The sequence below is a fragment of the Grampus griseus genome, assembly GCF_964374135.1.
Source record: "Grampus griseus genome assembly, chromosome: 3".
In the NCBI taxonomy this organism is placed as follows: Eukaryota; Metazoa; Chordata; class Mammalia; order Artiodactyla; family Delphinidae; genus Grampus; species Grampus griseus.
The window spans coordinates 129,578,308-129,600,907 of record NC_139019.1 but is presented as its reverse complement, the minus strand read 5'-3'; the positions used below and the strand labels follow the sequence as shown (position 1 = coordinate 129,600,907).

The window sequence follows — 22,600 nt, the reverse complement described above, 5'->3', positions numbered from 1 at the left end:
ATGAGATTTTTCTATTTCAGATAGGAAAGCAGGAGAATAAAAAGAGAGAAAAGAGAAATGAAAACTTCAATGCTATATTGAACACTATATAGCACCACGAACACTATATTGATTAACAGGGCTTCTCCTTTTAACTTTTTCAATGAATAAGAGATGTATAAATGTCTGGATCTGGCCTTCCTGATCTTCAGAACTGTCAAGCATTGCCTGTTTTTGGCTATGAAAACTGGTAACATTTTAAGCCTCCGGTGTTTACAGATCTGAAGGTGCCTCTGGATTCAAATCAAACCAAAATTGGCTCTGGAGCTGTGGCTGCCTGATAAAGACGTGACTGAACCTTTCCGGGACTGGAAGTTTTGCAAGGAAATTGGGAAGAATTCCTGAAGTATTGATATCTTTTGCCAATGAGTCATTTCACAGCTGCCCATGGGTCTGGTGTTGGTTAGTAGGTTAGAGCTGATGCCTACTTTTTGGCCAATGTGCTTCGTTAACCTGCTAGAACCAATATTATTTAGAGGAGCTGGCTAATATTTATGTAACCAAGCAGGACCCTATGGGGCCTTCCCAGGACAGACCCCCTGACACACCCCCATGTCCTTCACCTGCCTCTTCTTTGTAGAAAAGCTTTAGTCTCCCAGGCCCCCCGCCTGAGTCTCAAAAGGCTGGCTCGGGAGTTAATGATTACGAAACGTGAAGATACAGAAACTAACAATACTTGTTGGTCTGGGAAACTGGTAACAATTGAGACTATAAATCAGCCCCAGAGTCACTGAACTCCCAGGTCCCTGAAAGATACAGATAAAGGCCTGACACACATTCCTAAGTTGTTTTTACAGGAAGCAGACCTCCACCAGAAAACTGCTGACCACAAGCACAGAGACCTCAGACCGGGTGAAAGCAGAACAGGGGTGACGCTTGAAGCTTCATCTTGATGCCAACCCATCCAAGAATTGTGTACGAGCTGATCATGCACCCTGCAGTCCCCTCCTTCACACTGCCTTCAAAATCTTTATCTCCTAACCGGCAAGTTGGAGATGGTCTTAGGACATTAGTCCACCATCTTCCCAGGTTGCTGGCCCCTGAATAAAGAGACTTTTCATTTCCTGCCAACACTTGTCTCCTGAGTATTGGCCTTTTGAGCGGCAAGCAGCTGAACTTGAGCTGGGTACCAGCCCTGTCCAGTTACACTGATTGTGAATGAAAACAGCAGAACATACTTCCTTAGACGTATGGATGTATATCAGATGTCATGACTGAGTATTTCCTATCTTTACCTAGCAGTTTTGTTGTTGTTTTTACCTAAAAGTTGTTTTATTTAGGGGGTGGGATATGGAGAGGAGGTGAATTCCTTGTACTTGGGTTTGAATTTTCTACTAAATGTGAATTTTCCCATTAGGCAAATGTTGGCTAAGAGGCTCCCAATAAAACTAAGTATAATATGTTTAAATTGCTTACAACGGTGTCTGGCACATGGTAGTGCTATCTAGGTGTTACACAGCATTATTATTATTGCTATTACTGCTTCTTCCCCTCTATGAGGCAGACAAAACCAGCTCCTTCAGCTCCCCACTTACTGAGCTAAAAGAAGGATGGGAACAGGACTTGGATGGTTTGCACTCGATCAAGTGAGATACTAAGGGACCTCCTTCTTTTATTTCAGCCTCAAATCTCATTTCCCTCTAGGCCCTGAGTAAATAGCAATTCACGTCAGACCTAAGCTGGCAGAAAGGCCCAGGAGCTTTCTGAAGAAAGACTATGACAGAAGGGGGGCAGCTCTGTGGCCCTCTCCCTGGGGACCTTATTCCAAGGACCTCCAGTCACCTGCTTCATTGAGTTTTGCTTCCCCCCATTTAGTTTTTAAGGGAACACTAAAACAGTGGAAAAGGTTCGACTTTCATCCTCACAAGAAAATCAGGAGAGTATCAGCAATTTAGCAGAGTTTTGCTGCACCAAGTTTTTAAAATACAGAAGGCTCGCCTACTGTATAGAAGCATCACCTTTCTGAGAATATAATGCAGCTATTTTCCACTACAGAAACGATTCCTTCCCAAGCATCAGAGCTTTTGATGCTTCAGATGCAATCTGAGCGATTTATTTGATTTTTTTTTTGGTATCCCAGTAAATCATTTATATAGTGCTTGATTCACAAAATCCTGGGTTTTTTTTTTTTTTTAAGATGCACAAAATATACCGTAAGCATATCGACTCTTGCATGCTGTGTTCTTGCCAGATAGCCACCAAAAGGTTTATAGATTTCCCCCATTATAAACTAACTGATATTCTGTAACAGCTTTAATCTTCTTAGCAGTTCTCTCCTTTGGAGTCTGAAGGGAGAAGCATTCAGGATGTTATATGAAAGGAGAAGAGAATCAAGAAACCTGTGGATTTTCTTAGTGGTAAGACACCCTAGAGACTGGGCTGATACATAGGAAGTGTGATTCTTAAGGTTACGGAACCCGTCATGGGGAAGATGGATCCCTCCCATCAAATGGGGTGACTCACCAGGAGGAGACTCCTCTAAGGGCAGGTAAGCACTTTAGGACACCCCCCATCGATCTCTCAGAGCCTCAGTTTTGTCATCTGTAAGATGGAACTGTTTCCCCTGCCTTCACAGTTCCAAAGAAGGAACAATATTTCATTTCTGGGGTGGCCAGGAGAGGGGACACAGGGCAGGCCAAAGTATGAATGCTCATGCTGCCCACACGGCCTGCTAATTTATGCTTTCCCTGCTGTGGTGAACTCACCGGTACAGGCTCTGCCCTGCCAGGGAGGCCCACAGCTCCTCGCTGCTCAGCCTGTTCCTGCGTCAGTCAGTCCAGGAGCAAAGTGGTAGGGACAGATCCGTGTTGTGCTCTCTGGATCAGCCCCTCCAACAATACACCTAATATTCTGGAGTCATGTGAATCCTGTCTCTATCTCACAATTGACTCAGAGGAGGAGAGATGTGATAGTCATTTTATCATGACAAGGGGGAAGTGACTGTAGAAAACTTAGTGGAAGAGACCTGGATACAAAGTTAAGTATAACTCGATGTCCACTACACAAAGCGTAACGTAAAGGGTCTAAATGTAGATTCGCATTATGGATCATTGTCCAGCTAGTAAATAACAGATGAGTTAGCACTACACCTACTGACCTGAGGGATGTCTGTGATACATTAACAGGGAAAAAAAAGAAGAGCAATATATACAGTATGATCCCATTAAAAGGGGAGAAAAAAACATGTAAAGATTAGGGGCAAAAGTTCTAGAATCAGAATGCATGGTTTTGAATCAAAGTTCTGCCTCGTTGTTCTAAGTAGACTGGCCATTTACTTAACCTCTCTGTATCTCAGTTTCCTCATCTGTAAAATGGGGATAAAATATTACCTTTATTAAGTAGAAAAAGGAGGTTTGAGATCATTGAGTCCAGTGGTTTTCATACTGGGAATGACAGAAGCCACAACAGTGCTGAGGTCACGAATGGGTAAATGCACTGAGCACGAATGCTCAGGAAGTATTAGCTCTTGTTACTACACGTTAGTGTTATGAGGCAGAGTGGTCTAGAAGGATACACACCAGACTGTTGACATGAGTTACTTCAGTTGGCCTGCAACTAGAGGGGGATTGGGAGGGTATGAAAGAGAAAATGGAAATGAACAGACACTGGGAACCAAAGAACATGTTCAGATGGCAGATTAGATGCTCAACAGCAAATGTCACAGGGAAGTGCAAATCCAAACAACAATGAGAAACCACTACACACCTATTTCAAGGGCAAAGATCCAAAACGCTGACAACACCAAATGCTGACAAGGATGTGGCGCAACAGGAACTCTCATTCATTGCTGGTGGGAATGCACAATGGCATAGTCACTTTGGAAGACAGTTTAGCAGTTTCTTGCACAAGTAAACATACTCTTATCATATGATCCAGCAACTGCCACCTTCCTTGGTATTTACCTAAGTGAGCTGAAGACTTACGTCCACACAAAAACCTGTACGTTGATGTTTAGAGCAGCTTTATTCATAATTGCCCAAACTTGGAAGCTACCAGGATGCCCTTCAGTAGGTGAGTGGATAAATAAATGGTGGTGCATTCAGACAATGGAATAGTATTCAGCACTAAAAAGAAATGAGCTACAAGTTATAAAAAGACATGGTGGAACATTAAATGCATATTACTAAGCGAAAGAAGCTGATCTGAAAAGACTGCATGCTGTCTGATTCCAATTTTATAAGACATTCTAGAAAAGGCAAAACTACTGAGACAGTAAAAAGGTTAGTGGGTGCCAGGGGTTAGGAGGGAGGGAGAGATGCATAGGCAGAGCACAGAGGATTCTTAGGCCAGTAAACTACTCCATATGATGCTATAATGGTAGACACATATCATTATACATTTGTCCAAACCCACAGAATATATAACACCAAGAGTGCACCTTAATATAAACTATGGATTTTGGGCGATAATGATGGGTTGCTGTAGGTTCATCCATTGTAACAAATGTACCCCTCTGATGCAGGTGCAGGACACTGATGAGGGAGTGGGTGTGGGGGGATATGTGCAGGGGGTGGAGGGGTGGATGGGAACTCTCTGTGCTTTCAGCTTAATTTTGCTGTGAACCTGAAACTGCTCTAAAAAATAAGGCCTATTAAAAAAAAAAACCACACTGGGAAAGGGGAGAACCCTAAATGTTAACAGTAATTGCCTCCAGGTGATGAGGTTATGGATGGCTCTTTCTGCGCTTTCCACATTTCCGTCTTGACTCCTAGCCTGTGCTCATGACGGTCCCTCTGCCTGGAACATTCTTCTCCCTTCCCTACCCCAAGAAGTATCTGCTTATCCTTAGGATCGAGTTCAGCTGCAATTTTTTCTGGGAAGTCTTCCCTGATCTTCTCCGTGCTTGACAGCACCTGGACCTCCACCAAGGGGCACATACTCCATGGTCTTATGATTGCCCCTTACCTTGTATGTCTGCCCTGCTGGATGTGAGCCTTAGAAGAGAAGTCTATTTTATTCCCGTTGTAGCCCCAGCACCTGCTGCAGCGACGGGCACAGAGTCATTTCATAAATATGAATGAAATCAGGACAAATGTAGAGAAAAACAAAATCAGCAGCACAAAACTCAAGGTGAAGAGAACCCAAACAATATGGTGAAAGTGGGGAATGGCCATCCCAACAGTTGTGGTGGTCCTGGAAGCAAACTAAGGCTTCGAGAGAGATGACAAGAAACGAGGAATAGATGCTGATGGGCTCGTGTCAAGAGTGGTACGTTGCAATGCAAATCAGGCCAGGGCAAACGGATCTTCTTGACGTGTCTCCAGGACTGGCATGGTGTGACAGTGCAGGTCAGAGTTAATAAGCCCATCATAGAAGGAAGAGCTGGGACCTTGGTCTCAATGGTGAGAGCCTCTACCATGTGTACTAATGGGCCCTGCAATGTCCATACTCCCTCCAGCACCAATCACTGCCAACAATCTGTTGATAGCTCCACAAACGCTTGCTTGCTTAAGAACCTCCTTTCAGGGAACCCTTCCATGTGTATGTTTTTGTTTGTTTGCTGATGGGGAGCTGCGTTGGGGGAAATGATGTCAGTGAGATCACATCATAGCCTTTCGTTTCTGCACCTCATCATTCCAGGTGGCCCACAGTTCATCCAAAGACAATAATCCCATCCAGGTCTACATATCCTATTATTTTTGGAAAACCAATATTGTTTGGAAATGGGGAGGGGAAGGAGAATAGAAAGAAACGAATGAACAAAGACCCCTCTTGATTTTCCTAATAAAGATCTCCTATCTGGGCAGTGTAATCTGGAGGCAGGTCTGCCATCCTACACGCTCACCTTTCTCCCACTAGTGCAAAAACACCTCCATGTCCTCCTCATCCTCAAGCCAAGCCCCCACATTTGAAGAGCTTTTGGAGGCCCCTGGAAAACTCCGCAGTGCTCTATTTGCAAGCAGGGCCAGGATTATTCCGGGGCCAACGTTTGCCTTCACTCTAGTCCCCAGTGCTGCCTGCACAAAGCTCTGGATCTAATTTCAAGAATTCATCTGCTCCAATTTTGTCTCCTACCCGAGGTCTCGACCCTCAGCCAAATTAAAATTAGTTGCCCTGAGGATCCTAGAAGAGGCTCATTTCAGAGCAAAATGGCTGCTTCCAGGCAGCGCCAATCAAGCCTGTAGTTAGCATCTATGAATTTCAACTCCGAGAACTGCCTCTGCTCACGTGGCCCAGAGGAATCCGTCTTTCACGGTGGCCCATATTTGCCGTACTCGAGACAGGCCTCTCTAGAATTCTGAAGTTGTTTCTCTCAAATCTCATTTTTAAAACAATCACTGCTAAGTTTTTCTTCCAAAGCTGCCTTGAGAATTTCTTCTTGAAACAAGAAGAATGATTGCTTTTCTGAAGAACGCAGGTTGCAAAATCTGACAGCTAATGTGCAGGCAGGACTGAGGGGCAAGAGGTAAGAGTTCTCCTCTGCATTCCATGCCCGATTCACTGAGAAAAAAGGGCAACAGTCAGGGGCCTCAGTTCTCATTCCTGTCTGTGAAATGGGACAGTATTCATTCTCTTCTCTATCTTATTAGGGTTTGGGGACGGTATTGCATTGGGTTAATATTTTTGCTCTCTGGAGAAACAGATGTTACTTGGTGAATGTCATTCTTATATAATTTACCTTTTCTTTCTCAAGACTGTTACAGTCTTTTTTTACTGGGGGAGGGGGAATCACGTTATTTTCATCACTGAGTACAACACTGAGGAAATTGGGATATTGGAGCATAAACCATTGTGGTCCAGGATTGGTTGTGTTTGATAATGAGCTCTCTTTAGCAAGAAGTTTGCTCTTTAGTACAATGGAAAATGATGTATTGAGAAGCATCCTGGGGGGTAGAAAACAGTAATGTGCTTCTGCAGATGTTTCACATTAATAGCTAAGACGAGGGGACAGGCTGTACTGGGAGCGCAGAGAGGGGATTCTTGTCTCTTCTCTGCAACCAGCTGGCCATGTGCTCTTAGTTAAGCTTGTCCACTGCTCCAGGACTCAGGTTTCCCATCTGTACAATGAGTAGGCTGTTACATCTGCAATTTTCACACATTTTTAAGCAGTGGAGTTCCTCTTAGTGAACAATTTTCCAGAAACCAAATATAGACCATGCCAGGAGAGGTATGTGAACCCCACCTGCACCTGTGAGGTTCTTCACAGCCCTCACAGTGCTCCCTGACGCATTCCTGGGACCCCTACTGCTCAGAGGCACATGTTCAAAGCCAGTAGCCTTGGATGACCTTGAAACTCTTTTCTAACCCAACAAGTAGAGCTGCTGTTTCTAATCTGGATGATGCCGGGTTCACTCTCCCTCTGGAGGACTAATGCCTTGTGATGCTCAGAGATGGGTCCTGCCAAGTGTTATGGGTCTGCCCCATGCTTCAGAAAACAGGTGACAGGGACCTGAACCTGAAACCCAAAGACGTGGGCCAGCGCCGGTCACCAAAGGAAACTCTGTGTCTTCCACAGCCACATCTATCTCGCTGACTGAAGACGACCCTGTTGCAAGTGATGGTTTTCCCCGTGTGTGGATATAGCTGTAGCTGCCATATATTTTCCCTTCTTCTCTGCCCCCCCTCATTCATTCATTCACTAATTCACAAACATTTATTAACCACAAATGGTCTAATGAGGAAGCCTGATAATGAACAGGTCAGCAAACAGCCCTGTGACCCTACGTGGAGAAGGGAGCACAGCGGCAGGGGCGGGGGACCGAAGTGAAGATGAAGAGGAGCCCGGCGCTTCCAGGATGTCCTGGCCGAGGGAAGAACACGAGAAGACCCCAAGGCCGGATGGAGCCTGGCGTGCTCCAGAACAGAAGGCCCTGCGGCGGCTGGTACACGAAGAAGGGGAGCAAAGTGCAGAGGGCAATCCGCACGGCTGCGGCTCTCAAGAACCTGCGGGAAGGCTCGGGCGCTCACCCCGAGCAGCAGGGGCTGTGTCTGCGCAGCACGGTAAACGGACGTCAGTTAATGACTTGAGCAATGTGCTCATTTATATTCATTTTCACCACCTGGCTGAGAGCCCATGGCCTGGGGGTGGCGGGCCGAAACTGGGGGAAGGATGAGGTTGGGAGAGGAGGAGGGGTAAAGGACGAAAGGCAGGAAAGGCAATGGTAGAGCAGGGGTCTGGGGCTCTGAGTCCACGGGTCTGGGTGTTCTGCTCACTGGCTGTGTGAGTCTGGGCCAGTCACCTGACCCCAACTCCTCGTCGGAGACGCAGAGACCCCAGGGCCTCCCTCAGAGGCTGTCGTCAAGAATAAATGAGATAACGTATGGGCCTGGCACATAGAAATGGTCCCCGGAATGGTGAATGGATGGGGAGACAGTTTAGGCGGAAGGTGGGGCAATAGCACATTTTTTTAGTGCTTTACAATTTGCAAAGCCCTTTCACCCACGGAAAGAGGGAGACCATACCTCCATGTCTGTACATTTATCCCTGACACCCCCTCCAACAAACTAGCCGTAAATAATGTTAATAGGAATAATGATAATACCAAGCTTAAATGTTTATTTCTAATGTTCGCTTTGTGCATTGTACTGTCCTAACTATTTGACATGTATTAACCCACTTAATAGTCATATTAAGAGGTAGATTCCCTTTTACAGATGAGGGAACTGAAGCACAGAGAGATTAAGTGACTGGGTCAAGGTCACAGAGCTAATAAGTGACAGGGCCAGGATCAAAGAGGTAACTATTGCTAAAGAATGGTGCTACAGACACAAGGAGACACACCCACAGGTGACTTCACAGACCTCACTTCAGGGACACAAATAAATCTCATATAATGGATGCTATTGTAACCATGGCGGAAGTACTAAGGGAACAGAGGAAACGAGCTCTGATCATTTAGTTGTCAAACATGTATTAAGCACCTACTATATGCCTAAGGAGTTGAGGATATGTAGTGAACAAGACTGATGGGGTGGTCCCAGCTCTCAGAATGAGGAATCCGGTAGAGGAAACATACGACAGGCCAATGTTTACACACACAATGCTCACATGTTACACTTATTTATATTTTAATACTGATGTGATAAGAGCAAAGAAGGAAAAGTAAAGGGTCCCATGACAATGAGTGTATGTCAAGAGTTAGGGGAGAGGGCTTCCCTGGTGGTGCAGTGGTTAAGAATACGCCTGCCAATGCAGGGGACACGGGTTCGAGCCCTGTTCCAGGAAGGTCCCACATGCCGCGGAGCAACTAAGCCCGTGCGCCACAACTACTGAGCCTGCGCTCTACAGCCTGCGAGCCACAGTTACTGAAGCCCGGGCACCCAGAGCCTGTGCTCCATAACAAGAGAAGCCACTGCAATGAGAAGCCCACACACTGCAACGAAGAGTAGCCTCCGCTCACTGCAACTAGAGAAAACCTGCGCGCAGCAACGAAGACCCAATGCAGCCAAAAATAAATAAATAAAATAATTAAAAAAAAAAAGAGTTACGGGGAGAATTAGAGACGGTAGGAACTGAGTTCAAAATGTGTGTGTATGTATGTGTGTGTACACACACCCCCCGCCGCATAAGTGGGGTGTAGTACTAAAACGGGGCAGCAAGCAGCTCAGCTTCGATTATTCTGGAGTGTACTCAGATTCCCTCTCTTCACTACTTATTAGTGCCTCTACAAGAAAGTGAGAGAGGAAAGGGCTTCTCTGGATTTTCCTGCAAGTGGTGAAAGCTCTGATACAAAGAATAAGCTCCAGACCATTGGCTGGAGGGCAAATTCTTCTTGGATTTCATTTGTGGCTCCACCTCTGTGTCTCTTAAACCCATGGGTAAGGCCCATAGCGAAGAGGCTCTGCAGTGTGGTCTAGTGGTTAAGATCATGTGCGTGGGGTCAGACAGATGTGACTTGGTCACCACATCACCATCTAAGAGCTGTGTGACCAAGACCAAGTCACTTAACCTCTCTGAGCCTCAGTTTCTGCATCTGTAAAGTGGTATGGCAGATACTGTAGGTGGGCTGTCCTGATACCTTCTCTAATCCACTTCTTTTCCTATTTCTACTAAAGAGGCCAAAAATCAGAACACTCACGTTCCCAGCCACCCTTGCAGATATGGACGCCCAAATGTCAGAGTTCTGGCCAAAAGTCTCTGGGGAGACTTTCCTGAATAAGAAGGCAAGGTCTTCCAAGGAAGAGGCTTTGTTCTCTTTGCCCTTCCTCCTTCTTCCTGCCTGGAAGGTAGGATTCCCAGAGGTACAGCAGCCATTTTGTAACCATGAGGATGAGGAAGTGGGAAAAGAGAAGAAGTCTGGTTCTCCAATGATAGACTCGAGCAGCTGTACCAATCCTGGATCTCATTATCAAATGAATGAATAAATGAATAAACCCCTTACTTGTTTGAGCTATTATTTAAAGTTCTCTATTATTTGCAGTTTGATGCACTTCTACATTGATACAAATGGGATAAAAACAGAACCTATTTCATGGGTTGTTGTGAGGACTAAGTAAGATAACTTGTGTTCAGTGCCAGGTTCATGGCCTCAAGTATCAGTACATGGTGGCCCACATGCTGGCGCTGCTGAAGATGGGAAAACCTACCACCCCTTTAGCAAGTCACTGAACGGAGTATGGAGGGTGGTAAGCTGGGTGAAATGGGCCCTACCTCGGTCACTGAAGTCATCCACCAGGACAATCTCGGCAATCAGCTCCGGGGGCGAGCGGTTCAGCACGCTGTGAACGGTGCGGAGGAGGGAGGACCAGCCCTCGTTGTGGAAGGGGATGATGATGCTGGTGTTGGGGAGCGTCTCCAGGTAGCGTTTGCTGTTGCAGCTGGAGGGAGACACGGGGGGACAGGGAGAGGACAGGTTCAGCTCTCATGCTACCAGGAGAACTCATGCACGTGGTTCAGTTAACTGCAATTCCTACTTCCTCTCCAGGCTTCAGGAAATGAGTGAAAGCTGGGGACATCACGGTCACTTCACAACTTTCTTCTACTTGGCATCCCAAAGTCCTGCCTCTAATCCCTGCACACAGAGTGCACAGGGATATACACACACACACATGACCCCCCCACCCAGCTTTGTACACGAGCAGTTACAGAACAACAACCCCCAACAGTGACAGAGCAGCACCGGGGTTTGGTGCTTTACATGCACTAACTTGTTTATGCCTCAACTGTGATAGGAACATGGTTGTCCATCCTCATGATTCCATGTAGAAGATAGCCCTTCGGTAACACTCTTGTCTCCCTCCCCACCCCTTGCACATTCCTCACTATGGAGGAGAAACCATGTGTCCTTAAACCTGGAAGAATAAACTGGGCTTCACTGGCTTGGCCCCTCTTCTCTCCCTCCCTGGGCTATGTGGGCAGAGGGCACATTTTCTCCTTTGCTTTCCACCAGCCCCATGGTAAGCTTGGGGGCAGAAGGCCCTGTTCCTGTGGGCCTTTAATATCATGGTAATACCCCAGAGAATTAACATAGTTACTTAGTATCAGCAAATATTTAGTTGGTGTTCAAACTTCCCTGATGTTTTTGTGTCTTGTTTGTTTAAATCTGCATCAAGACAAGGCCCACATTACTGCTTTTAGCTGATGCATCTCCTAGGTCTCTTTTCCCCTTACCATTTGTTTAAGAAACTGGGTCATTTGTTCTATAGTTGATGTGGTGTCTGCGTTGATGTGGTGTCTCTCAACATGTTCCTCTGTTTGCCCCACTTTGCCTCCTGTAAACTGGTAGTTAGATCTAGAGGCTTGACCTAATTCAATGAGGTATTCTGGCAACCTCTTCATAGGTGCTGGCGTGAGCATTCCTTGGGAAACACATAATGTCCAGTTGTCTTTCCTTTTGTGATGTTGGTGGCCAAAGATGATTTGCATCTATATCCTTTATTTCATCAGGGGTTTGCAAAATGGTGATTTCTAATTCTATCATTCTTTCTTTACTAGCTGGAATACTTCCATGGAGAAAAACTTTACCATGTCAACTATTTGGCTACACTGAAGTATAGGAAAGATAGGCTAGGTTCTTGATTCTTAATTTACCGATTTTCAGAAGGACCTGGTTCCCTAGCATCCTCCAAAGATGGCCAATTATTTGTTTTCATTATGAACTCATAAATTTTAACGTAATTAATATGTTTCAATTCAACGCTAGTATTATTCTTCTTGGTTTCCAAATAAGCCTTTTTTTTTTTTTTTTTTTTTGGTGGTACATGGGCCTCTCACTGCCATGGCCTCTCCCACTGCGGAGCACAGGCTCCGGACGCGCAGGCTCAGCGGCCATGGCTCACGGGCCCAGCCGCTCCGCAGCATGTGGGATCTTCCCGGACCAGGGCACGAACCCGTGTCCCCTGCATCGGCAGGCGGACTCTCAACCACTGCGCCACCAGGGAAGCCCCAAATAAGCCTATTTTTAGCCCAAGGCGGTCTTCTCAAGTTGGCTCCTAGTCCTTTGCACATGGTCAGAGTACTGACAGCTTCTTTGTTTTCTGACAAAAGGTATCAAAAGACTCTCTAGGCTCAACTTGTATGTTTCCTGCTCTAACCTGGAATCAACCATTCTGCCAAGGAACCCTGGCTCTTTAATATTATCAATATAACCATTTAGATGCTGCAATATGGGCACTAAGTGCATTCATTACTATTATGTTGGTTATGGCTTCTATGCCATTACAGTGGTCAGCAATACAAATATATTTTAATAGATATGAGTTTATGCTAAAATTTCATATATATACAATTTCATAAACATAAAATTACAGAGTTTTACTAAACCTTAATTTTATATTGTATCTCTTTTTTATTGAGATATAATTCACATATCATAAAATTCACCCTTGTAAAGTGTGTAACTCAGTCATTTTTAATATATCCACAAAGTTGTACAACCATCACCACTATCTAATTCCAGAACATTTTCATCACCCCCCAAAAGAAACTTTATATCTATTAGCAGTCACTACCCATTATCCATTGCCCCCAGTCCCTACCCATTATCCACTGCCCCCAGTCCCTGGAAATCACTAATTTGTTTTCTGTTCCCATGGATTTTCCTATCCTAGACATTTTATACAAATGGAATCATATAACATGTGGCCTTTGTGTCTGGGTTCTTTCACTTAAGCATAATATTTTCAAGGTTCATTCATGTTGTAGCATGCATCAGTACCTCATCCCTTTTCATGGCTGAATAATATTCCACTGTACAAATACAACACATTTTATTTATTCATTCATCAACTGATGGACATTTGGGTTGTTTCTACCTTTTGGCTATTATGAATAATGCTGCTGTGAAAATTCATGTACAAGTTTTGGGGTAGACATATGTTTTCAATTCTCTTGGGTATATATCAAGGAGTAGAATTGCAGGCCATAAAGTAACTCCATGTTTAACTTTTTTTTTTTTTTTTTACGGTACGCAGGCCTCTCACTGTTGTGGCCTCTCCTGTTGCGGAGCAAAGGCTCCGCATGCGCAGGCTCAGCGGCCATGGCTCATGGGCCTAGCCGCTCCGTGGCATGTGGGATCTTCCCGGACCGGGGCACAAACCCGTGTCCCCTGCATCGGCAGGCGGACTCTCAACCACTGCACCACCAGGGAAGCCCCCATGTTTAACTTTTTAAGGAACTGCCAACTGTTTCCAAAGTGACAGCACCATTTAACATTCCCAACAACTATGTATGAGGGTTCCAATATCTCCACATGCTCACCAACTCTTGTTATTGTCCATCTTTTTGATTATAGCCATTCTAGTGGGTGTGAAGTGGTATCTTATTACAGTTTGGTTTGCATATTCCTAATGATGAATGATGTTGGGCTTATTTTCATGTGCTTATAGGCTATTTGTATATCTTCCTTGGAGAAATGACTAGTAAATATGTATTTCATTTTCATATTGTTCCTTGCTGGTGTACAGAGATATAATAGATTTTTTATATTGAGCCTGTGTCTTGCAACCTTGCTGAACTTATTAGTTCTAATAACATTTTTTTGGTGTGGATTCCTTAGGATTTTCTATACACAAGACAGTGTCATCTGCAAATAGAGATAGTTTTACTTCTTTCTTTTGAATCTAGATGCCGTTTATTTCTTCTTCTTGTCTAACTGTCTAGAAACTCCAGTATAATGTTGAATAAAAGTGGCAAGAGCAGACATCCTTGTTTTGCTCCTGACCTTAGAAGGGAAAGCTATCAATCTTTCACCATTAAATATAATGCTAATGTGCGTTTTTCATCAATGCTCTTCATCAGGTTGAGGGAACTCCCTTCTATTCTCAGTTTGTTGAATGTTTTTATCATGAAGAAGTGTTGGATCTTGTCAAATGCTTTTTCTGCATCTACTGATATAATCATATGGGTTTTGTTCTTTATCCTATTAACATAATGTATTACATTGATTGATTTTCATATATTGAACCAACCTTGCATTCCTGGGATAAATCCTATTTGGTCATGGTGTATAATCCTCCTTATATGTTGCCGAATTTGGTTTGCTAGTATTTTGCTGAGGATTTTTGCAGCTATATTCATAAGGGATGTTGGCCTGTAGTTTTCTCTTCTTGTTAGGTTTTTGTCTGGTTTTACATATTCTAACTCTTTTGCTAAAAATCTAGGTTCTTAACATTAACAGTTGCTTGTTTTTTTCCTATAATATATAACAGTTTCAGAAAAGCAATACTAATATTATTTCTAACAATATGATTACAGAAAATTTAAGATTCCTTTTGTTCTTCATTTCTTTCCATCTTTGGGGTATACTTCAACAGAGATATTAGGGATTTTCCCAGGGCCCAGAAAAGGGGAGCTGAGGACCAGGCAGGCCAAGAGGGAATAACAAAACTGCCTACCTTGGGACTTCCCTGGTGACGCAGTGGTTAAGAATCTGCCTGCCAATGCAAGGGACACAGGTTCAAGCCCTGGTCTGAGAAGATCCCACATGTGCAGAGCAACTAAGCCCGTGTGCCACAACTGCTAAGCCCACGTGCCACAACTACTGGAGCCCGCGTGCCTAGAGCCTGTGCTCTGCAACAAGAGAAGCCACCACAATGAGAAGCCTGCACAACGCAACTAAGAGTAGCCCCTGCTCGCGGCAACTAGAGAAAGACCGTGCGCAGCAACGAACACCCAATACAGCCAAAAATAATATATAAAATTAAATATTTAAAAATATATAATATATGTGATAAAATCATTAGAGGAATGTTAATTGCAGAATCTCGATGGTGGGAATCTCGATGAGTGTTGTGTGTGCAATTCATTCAAGTTTTCTTTGACAATTTTCAGAAAGAAATGCTGGGAGGAAAAAAACGGTCAGGGTCCACGGTCTCCTTAGCTTTAAATTCTACCTCTGCTAGCGGCACCAAGGGAAACTGGGGCGTGGGACAGGGCAGGAATGAACCCATGGTGTCTGGCTGTGAGCCCAGTTACAGCTGCACGGACAGGGTGCCCCTAATTCTGGCAGTCCAGTATTGATGGGCAGACAGGTCAGTCTCTCTCTTTCCCCTTCTTTCACGTCCCCTCTTGCTCCTGCATCTGGCTGGGCTGCTTTTATCCAGGCCCCACCTCCGGGCCCTCCTCCGCCCCTTCCCCCACCTCTCTAACCCCTTTGATCATTTCAGCCAGTCTTCTGGGGGAGCCTTTCCAACTTCATTATGTCGACCTTCACAAATGAACGAAAGCACCTCTTCTCAAAAATCCCTTTCCCTTAATTTGGCTGCGTCCTCTGTGGCCAAGAAAGACAGGTAATATCTCGTTTTCTACAAGAGTTCCTGCCTTCCATCCAATTTTGCAGGAGGCTCACTCGTTGCGGCAGGGTTGGAGAGGGGGTTAGCTGTAATAAATTGCCTGGAGTCCATGGGGTGAAATACAACAGCGCTATTATGGCGCAGAGAGCCCTGGCTCTCTTGAACCCCAGAGCTGGGGCCCACAGCCTGCCGCTAGATAAACAAACACCATCATGTACTAAGGGAAGCAGACGATGCGACAACAGACTAAATTCACTTCTAGATTAACCCAATCCTGGATTTAAAAATTATTCAGAACTTAAATAAAAGGCTCAGCCTTGATCATGTGCTTCTGGGGAGGCGAGGAGGGTCTACTCTTTTTCTCCCTCCTCTAACCATCCACTCATTTATTTACTAAATAAACACAAAATGGCACTTCGACTTTTGCCACAGGCACTAGTCATTAGTTTGGTCCCAGCTTAGGCTACTGGTTCAAATAAAAAATTGCGTGCCATGCTGAAATGAATCTCTCCAGTATCCAGCAGGAAACTTGGCTCCACAGACTCGCCCACAGGCCACCTCCCTGTTGGGAGACCGTGTGAAAAGCCCCATTTTTCCTCCTCCTATTAGGCCTCAGATCGCAGCAGAGGAGGCCTGGGGGTGGCAGGGAGGAAGAGGGAAGGCCGCCACCCACCCCAGTGACACCCCCATCTTAGCTGTCACCTTTAAGACCTGTCTGCATGTTGTGTCTTAAGATCTCAACACTGGACAGCAGAGTATGCTCAGTCCTTGTATGTGTGACAAACATGAAGCATCCCTTTGCCCGATGCCTTCAGAGTGTGGTCTCCGGGACAGGGCAACTGGGGCACTGCTCCCAATGCAAAGAGGCTGGGTTTGGCTACGACCAGACAATAATAACCTCCTCCTTCCCCAGTTCATCGTGCCTGATGGTTTATAGCGCACTCTCCCTTTTTTCTAAGCTGCACCAACCCCTGGGAGGGAGACAAACCTGGGAGTGCTAACCCCATTCTCCACATGAGGAAATGGAGCCCCTAGTGGAAAGTGACTTGGATCCAAGCCTCAAATCTAGAGAGTATTTACTTAAAATAATGCTTATAATATTTTTCTTGATGACAAAAGTGATTAATTGCTCCTAGTCCTTTGCACATGGTCAGGAAAGGCTGGAAAACACAGAAAGGCTAAAAGACAACCGCTAATGACTTCAACATCTTGACACCGGAGGCTGACCTCCGTGAAACATTTAGGGTATGTCTTCCTCCAAGCTCTTCTATGAACAAATATTTGTTTCTACAACACGGCACATGGTACACTGACTTGACGGCCTCCCAGTCTCCATGGGTCCCCAGATACAGAGTGGGCTCCAGAGACACTTAGAAGGGGCCTTGCGGGGGCAGGAACGGGCAGAGCAATGCCCTCACAGAAGGTCAAAGCAGGGACACCATGACATTTCCATCACATGACATCAACCTTGGTGCCCCCCTGGCTCAGTATTTCTGGCCCCAGGAGACACCATAAAGGAAGAGGCAACTGTGGTATTTCAAACCTGACGACTATGAGCTGAGTGCAAAACATCCCACCGCTTGCCCAAGCACTTCCCTTGTTATCTGGTTCACAGTCTGATGAGGTCCCAACCTCAACAGGACAAAGTTGAGTTAGATGTTCACGGCGTGAGGACCAAGAGGCACGGTCAGGGGTGCTTCCTGACACACTTTGAAGTGGTGAAAAGAGTAGAAACAGAGTGAATGTTCATCAATGGGGAAAGATTAAATAAATGATGAAAAATTCGAACTACAGAGTACTGATAGCAGTTAAAAAATAAGCTGGAAGATGACCATGATTATAACAGAATATATCTGTTAAGGATTTCTACTATGTTGGGCATAATAAGCACTTTCTATGCATTAAGTCATTTAATTGTCACAATGCTCTTATGAGGTAGGGACTATCTTACTCCCATTACAATGAGGAGCAAACAAGGCAGAGAGGTCAAATAACTTGCCTTAGGTCGAACAGCTGGTAAGAGCTGGAGCCTGGATGAAACTCACCTGTCCTGTATACATAAATATTTTTATAGAGGTAATGTACTATTAATTATACAAGCAAAAAGAAGAATGAATAGATAAAAAAACAAAAACTGAGGGAACTAGGTAGGAGTCTGAAATCCTGGCTTCTGGTTTCTGCTCTGCCATGCAACATTCCAAGTCCCATCTTCTTGCCGGACCCCGGGTTCCCCTTATGTCGATAAGGGAGCTGGACAAAGGGCAAGTCTGGCGTGCCTGCTCTGTATTCCTTCTCCTTCTTTTGGTAAGAGCATCCTGATTCTCCTTGGGGAATCTCCCAGCCCTCAATTTCACAGGGTTTGGCGGAGGTCCTTGCCTTGCCTTAAGGGTGGGCAAGAGAGCCTGGCTCAGCCAGAGCATCGCAGCTCCACAGCCCCCGTGGTTGGTTCAGGGATGGGCACCTGTAAATCAGAGTAAATCTTGGCTGAGACAGCTGGGAGAGAGGGAAGCTCTTTTCTGCTGAAAATGAACGTGGGAGGATAGAAGTCTGATCTGCCTGGGGCCACCATACAGACTGTTTCCTATCTTGAAATGAAGTTAGCAGAACAGAAAACAGAGCCAAGAGTTGGAGAGAGAGGTTCCTGCTGGCATCACTTAGGGACCTGGATCCAGCTCTGGCAGAAGCCATCGTCTACTCTTGGCCTTTTCAGTTATGTGAGTCAATACATTGTCTTTTCTTCAGTCAGTTTGAGTTAGGTTTCTGTCACTTGTAACTATTAAGGATTTTGCTGATACAACTGGATCATCTCTAAGCCCCATCAGTCACATGAATCTGTTTTGGAACTAAGGATGGCTTTTGAAGGACTGAGGCAGAAACTTCCCAGGTGCTCCCTCTGACCTGAAGGGGGTGGCCTCTCTCATGCTGCAGGAAGAGAACTTTGATCATTCACTGACTAGGAGAAAGTGGCCTGGGCTGAGGGCTGAGGTGGGGGGTGGGAGGCAGTAGGAGGACTCACTGGGGATTGAGCAGCCCCCAGTTGAATATTCCCTAAAGGATTCTGAGCCCTTGGGCGTAAAGATGAATCGAATATACTGGCCCTTAACATGTACCCTCAGGGCTTAATGCTGGAGCACTAGAATAAGAAAGAAAAGAAGTCAAAATCAAAGGGAAGCATTTCAAAAATTTTCTCTCCAAGTCAACCTTGAAAAAGAACAATCCAGTCATTTTGAAGGGAACATAAAAAAAAAAAATTTAATTCCCTAACATGGGACACTATCCACAGACCAAATTGAAATGCAAGTCCAGGGACTTCCCTTGTGGTCTAGTGGATAAGACTCCCTGCTCCAATGCAGGGGGCCCAGGTTCGATCCCTGGTCGGGGGAGCTAAATCCCGCATGCATACTGCAACTAAGAGTTCGCATGCTGCAACTAAGGGTCTGCATGCCACAACTAAATAGCCCGCATGCTGCAACTAAGAGTCTGCATGCCTCAACTAAGGAGCCTGCATGCTGCAACTAAGGAGCCCACATGCCGCAACTAAGACCCAGCGCAGCCAAAATAAATAAATAAGTAAATAGATATTTTTTTAAAAAAGAAGTGCAAGTCCATGAACACACCCAATATTGTATGTGCCTAAGGGAGCAAGAGTGCTCTGGGCCTGGGTTCAAATCCCGACTGTGCTACTCTGCAGCTGTGAGACCTGGGGCAGCTTTCCATCCTTTGCTGAGACTCAGTTTCCTCATCCGTGAAGTGGGGATGGTAACACCAGGAGGATGACAGGAGAACTAGGTGAGAATGGACAATTAAAACAGCCACAAGGAGGGAGAAGTAGCTAGCTCCAGCCTTGCAGACAGGTAAATGTGGAGGAGAACTCACAGCAAAGAGAATGTTCCTGATTTCGATCCTCTTGGAATCAGGGATGGCCATCCCAGGAAAGGGCAAGGGGCTTCAGTAAGGGTACTTTCCAAGGTGGAAACTGTGGTAAGGGAAGGGACATGAGCTGAAGAGACCCTCAGATCCGGATTCAAATCTCACCTTTGTCACTTAGAAGTGTGTCACTTGGGGAAGGTCACAGCCTCCCTAAGCCTCAGGTTCCATGTGGGTAAAACGGGGATATAACTCTTTCCTATTAAGGCTGTCCCAAGGAATAAATGACATACCATATGTGAATGTACCTGGTATAGCACCTGGCTCAGACATGTGAGTTTCCACCTCCCCGAGGCCACGGTGTAGGTCATTTTCCAGCAAATGGTTTAAGTTCAAAATTCTGAAATTCTCCCCTCTGTATTTTGTATAAAGGACAATTCCTTATAATACAACATTCTCAGGAAGACTATGTCTTATGGGCTCTGGAGCCCCCAAGAAGCTTAGTGGAAGTTATAAATAGCTCCAGGCTCTGGAACAAAAGGAAGAAACTGGATCTTAGTGGGCAGAGTGTGAAAAACTCCTGCCCTTCACCCTCATCATCCCTACAGATGCAGGTTTGGGCCCTCTCCTGACATACCCGACAGCAAGCCTTTTCTCTACAGCTGAGGCTCAGCTCTCCAGCCCTTCTCTCTCGCTCTGTGGGGGATGAGACAGGCGTGGGTTTCTCTTTAACACAGTCTGGCTGGAACCAGAGGAGCCGGAAAATTAGTGTGACAACATGTGCTGAGGCTGACATCTTTTTGAAGGTCCTTTTCCATTTAGGGGAGGCTTTGCTGCACCCACCTGCTCTTCCCTCCTCTCAACAGGCAGTTAAGAGAATAACAAAGTGTATTAGTATTAATTATGCACCTCTGCACCACCAGTTCATCCCGTTTTGTGCCCCCTAACCTGTACCAGAGACTTCAGGTACGAGCAGTATTTAAAGGATCTTGGTTTGTGCAGTCTTTGCCTCTCCCTTTGAACTCACATTTTGGAAAGCCCTTTGCTCAGATCATATCCAGTTTTAAGACAGGTGTAAAAACCACAACAACAGCAAAAATTTTTAAAGCACACAGCAAAATCCAACAGTTTCTTCACATGGCTGTCCCACATGATAAAACTGGTCCTTCTGCAGACGTAACATGCAAAGTGTTCCACGTGCTCAAACTTTAAACACAGGCTGACAGCAGGAAGGAGGAACTCTGGTTAATCAATACGGTAGGTGAGGTCAAGAGGTCCGGAATTATCAGCATGAAATAACCACCATAAGGACCACACCTCCCATTAGATGCCAGATGCCAGGCCAACAAGGTTAGGAGGAAATGGGCTTTAATATCAAGATTCTTCATGATTCATGACAAGAGGAGAAAAGAAGAAACTAAAATGTAAAGAAACATGTTCAAGGATGTTTTTGCCAGTGTTTCCAGAATGGAAACAACCTGTATGCCTGTCAACACAGCAATGGTTGAATTTATGAGATTCCTGTGTAATATCATACAGCTATTAGAAATGTCTTAGAAAAGTGACCATAATATAAGCAAGAAAAACCTACCTGTAGAATAAAATACATATAGTATGACCACATTTTTGTGGAGGAAAAAAACCCCAAACCAAAAAACCCCAAACCTCTTGCTATGTCTCCATATGTTGCATAAACAAAGGAAAAGTCTACAGAATGCTAAACTGATACCATTCACTACCTGGGCAGATTCAGGGTTGCAGGTGGCTGGCTGGGTGGGGGCACTATTGATTTTGTCCCCCAGAAAGGTGTGGAGAAGGAGGCTTACAATCGGGAGGGAGTTATGTTCTAGTCTATGTCACATTGCTCCTAAGCTGAGCCGCTTCGCTTTTCTTATCATCATTCTGCCCGTGATACCATCTTAATGAAGGGAGAGAATTGATAATTGTCTTTATCTTCCAGTCATTATTCTCTTTTTCCTTAAATCCTTTCGAGGGCAATACCACTTAGAAATCAAACTCATCTCTGTAACCAATTTTACTGAGGGCGATTTATCTGCTCCTGGACAAGCATATGTTACCTTCAGCAGCGGGAGTGAAAGGCAACTCAAGCAGTGCCTGGGCTGTGTCCATTTATCTAGCCAACCCTGCTCGCTACGTCTGGCCCACGAACCTTCATGCACAAAGGATCCAAATGTAAAAATGTCTGCTTCCTTCCCTGTGAGGAATGGGTCTCAGTCTTGTGTGATGCAGCAGAAGGAACACAGGCTGGGGTCCAGGTGTGAGTCTCCTTTGTCTTCTACAGGCTGTGTGAACTGGAGCAAAGAACTCAGCTTCCCTGAGGTTTAGTGTATGCATCTGTAAAATGGAGCTAGTAATCCCCGTTAGACACAAACGATTTCAGAGAGGCCAGAATCACAAAAGAGTTGTGACAGAGTTTTTGTAAATGAGAAGATGATGTTGAGACATAAAGGAAAGAAAAACGTCGTCACACCAAACCTCAAAGTGGGAACAAGTGAGCTGAGGCTGTGTAGTGCTACACAACAGCTCATGTGGATGTCGAGTGCTTTTCACCCAGCGTAAATCATATGGGATACATGCCCGTTTGATTTTCAGTTGACAGGCAGCCATTTTTATGTATAAGCCATTTATCTCTGTAATTTCACCAAAAGGCTGAATTCACTGAAATCTGTTTTAAAAATTACAAGAAAAGGAGTCAATTTGAGAAAGTTTATTGGCTGCCATTTCATTTTAAGGCTTATGAGCACCTTTAAATCCCAATATTAGGTCTGATGGATCAATAACTGCTGTCTTAGAAGAAACACTGTTGCTCAGAAGAGAGAAATTTAATTTCGGAGGAGAGCCGATTGAAGTTTCCTGTAGAATCAGTGATGCTAGAAAGAAACCTGGACTTTTTCCTTTCCCAGCTCACAAATCATTCAGGCTACAGCCTCCTTCTGCCCCCTGCCCCTCCCTACACAACTGCCTTGCTAACAACCGGCCAAACTAGGGAGTCTGGATCTCT

At 45.1% G+C, this 22,600-nt stretch overlaps 1 protein-coding gene across 1 annotated transcript in view; it reads right to left on the bottom strand.

The window, feature by feature from the left end:
• The window catches only part of GALNT10 (polypeptide N-acetylgalactosaminyltransferase 10), a gene marked incomplete at both ends in the record, with an annotated part of 222,361 nt that overhangs the window by 74,651 nt on the left and 125,110 nt on the right, over window positions 1–22,600 (bottom strand). The window contains one exon of the mRNA XM_082652167.1: window positions 10,631–10,797. Coding sequence (XP_082508293.1) covers window positions 10,631–10,797 — 167 coding nt within the window. The remainder of the gene's footprint in view (window positions 1–10,630; window positions 10,798–22,600) is intronic.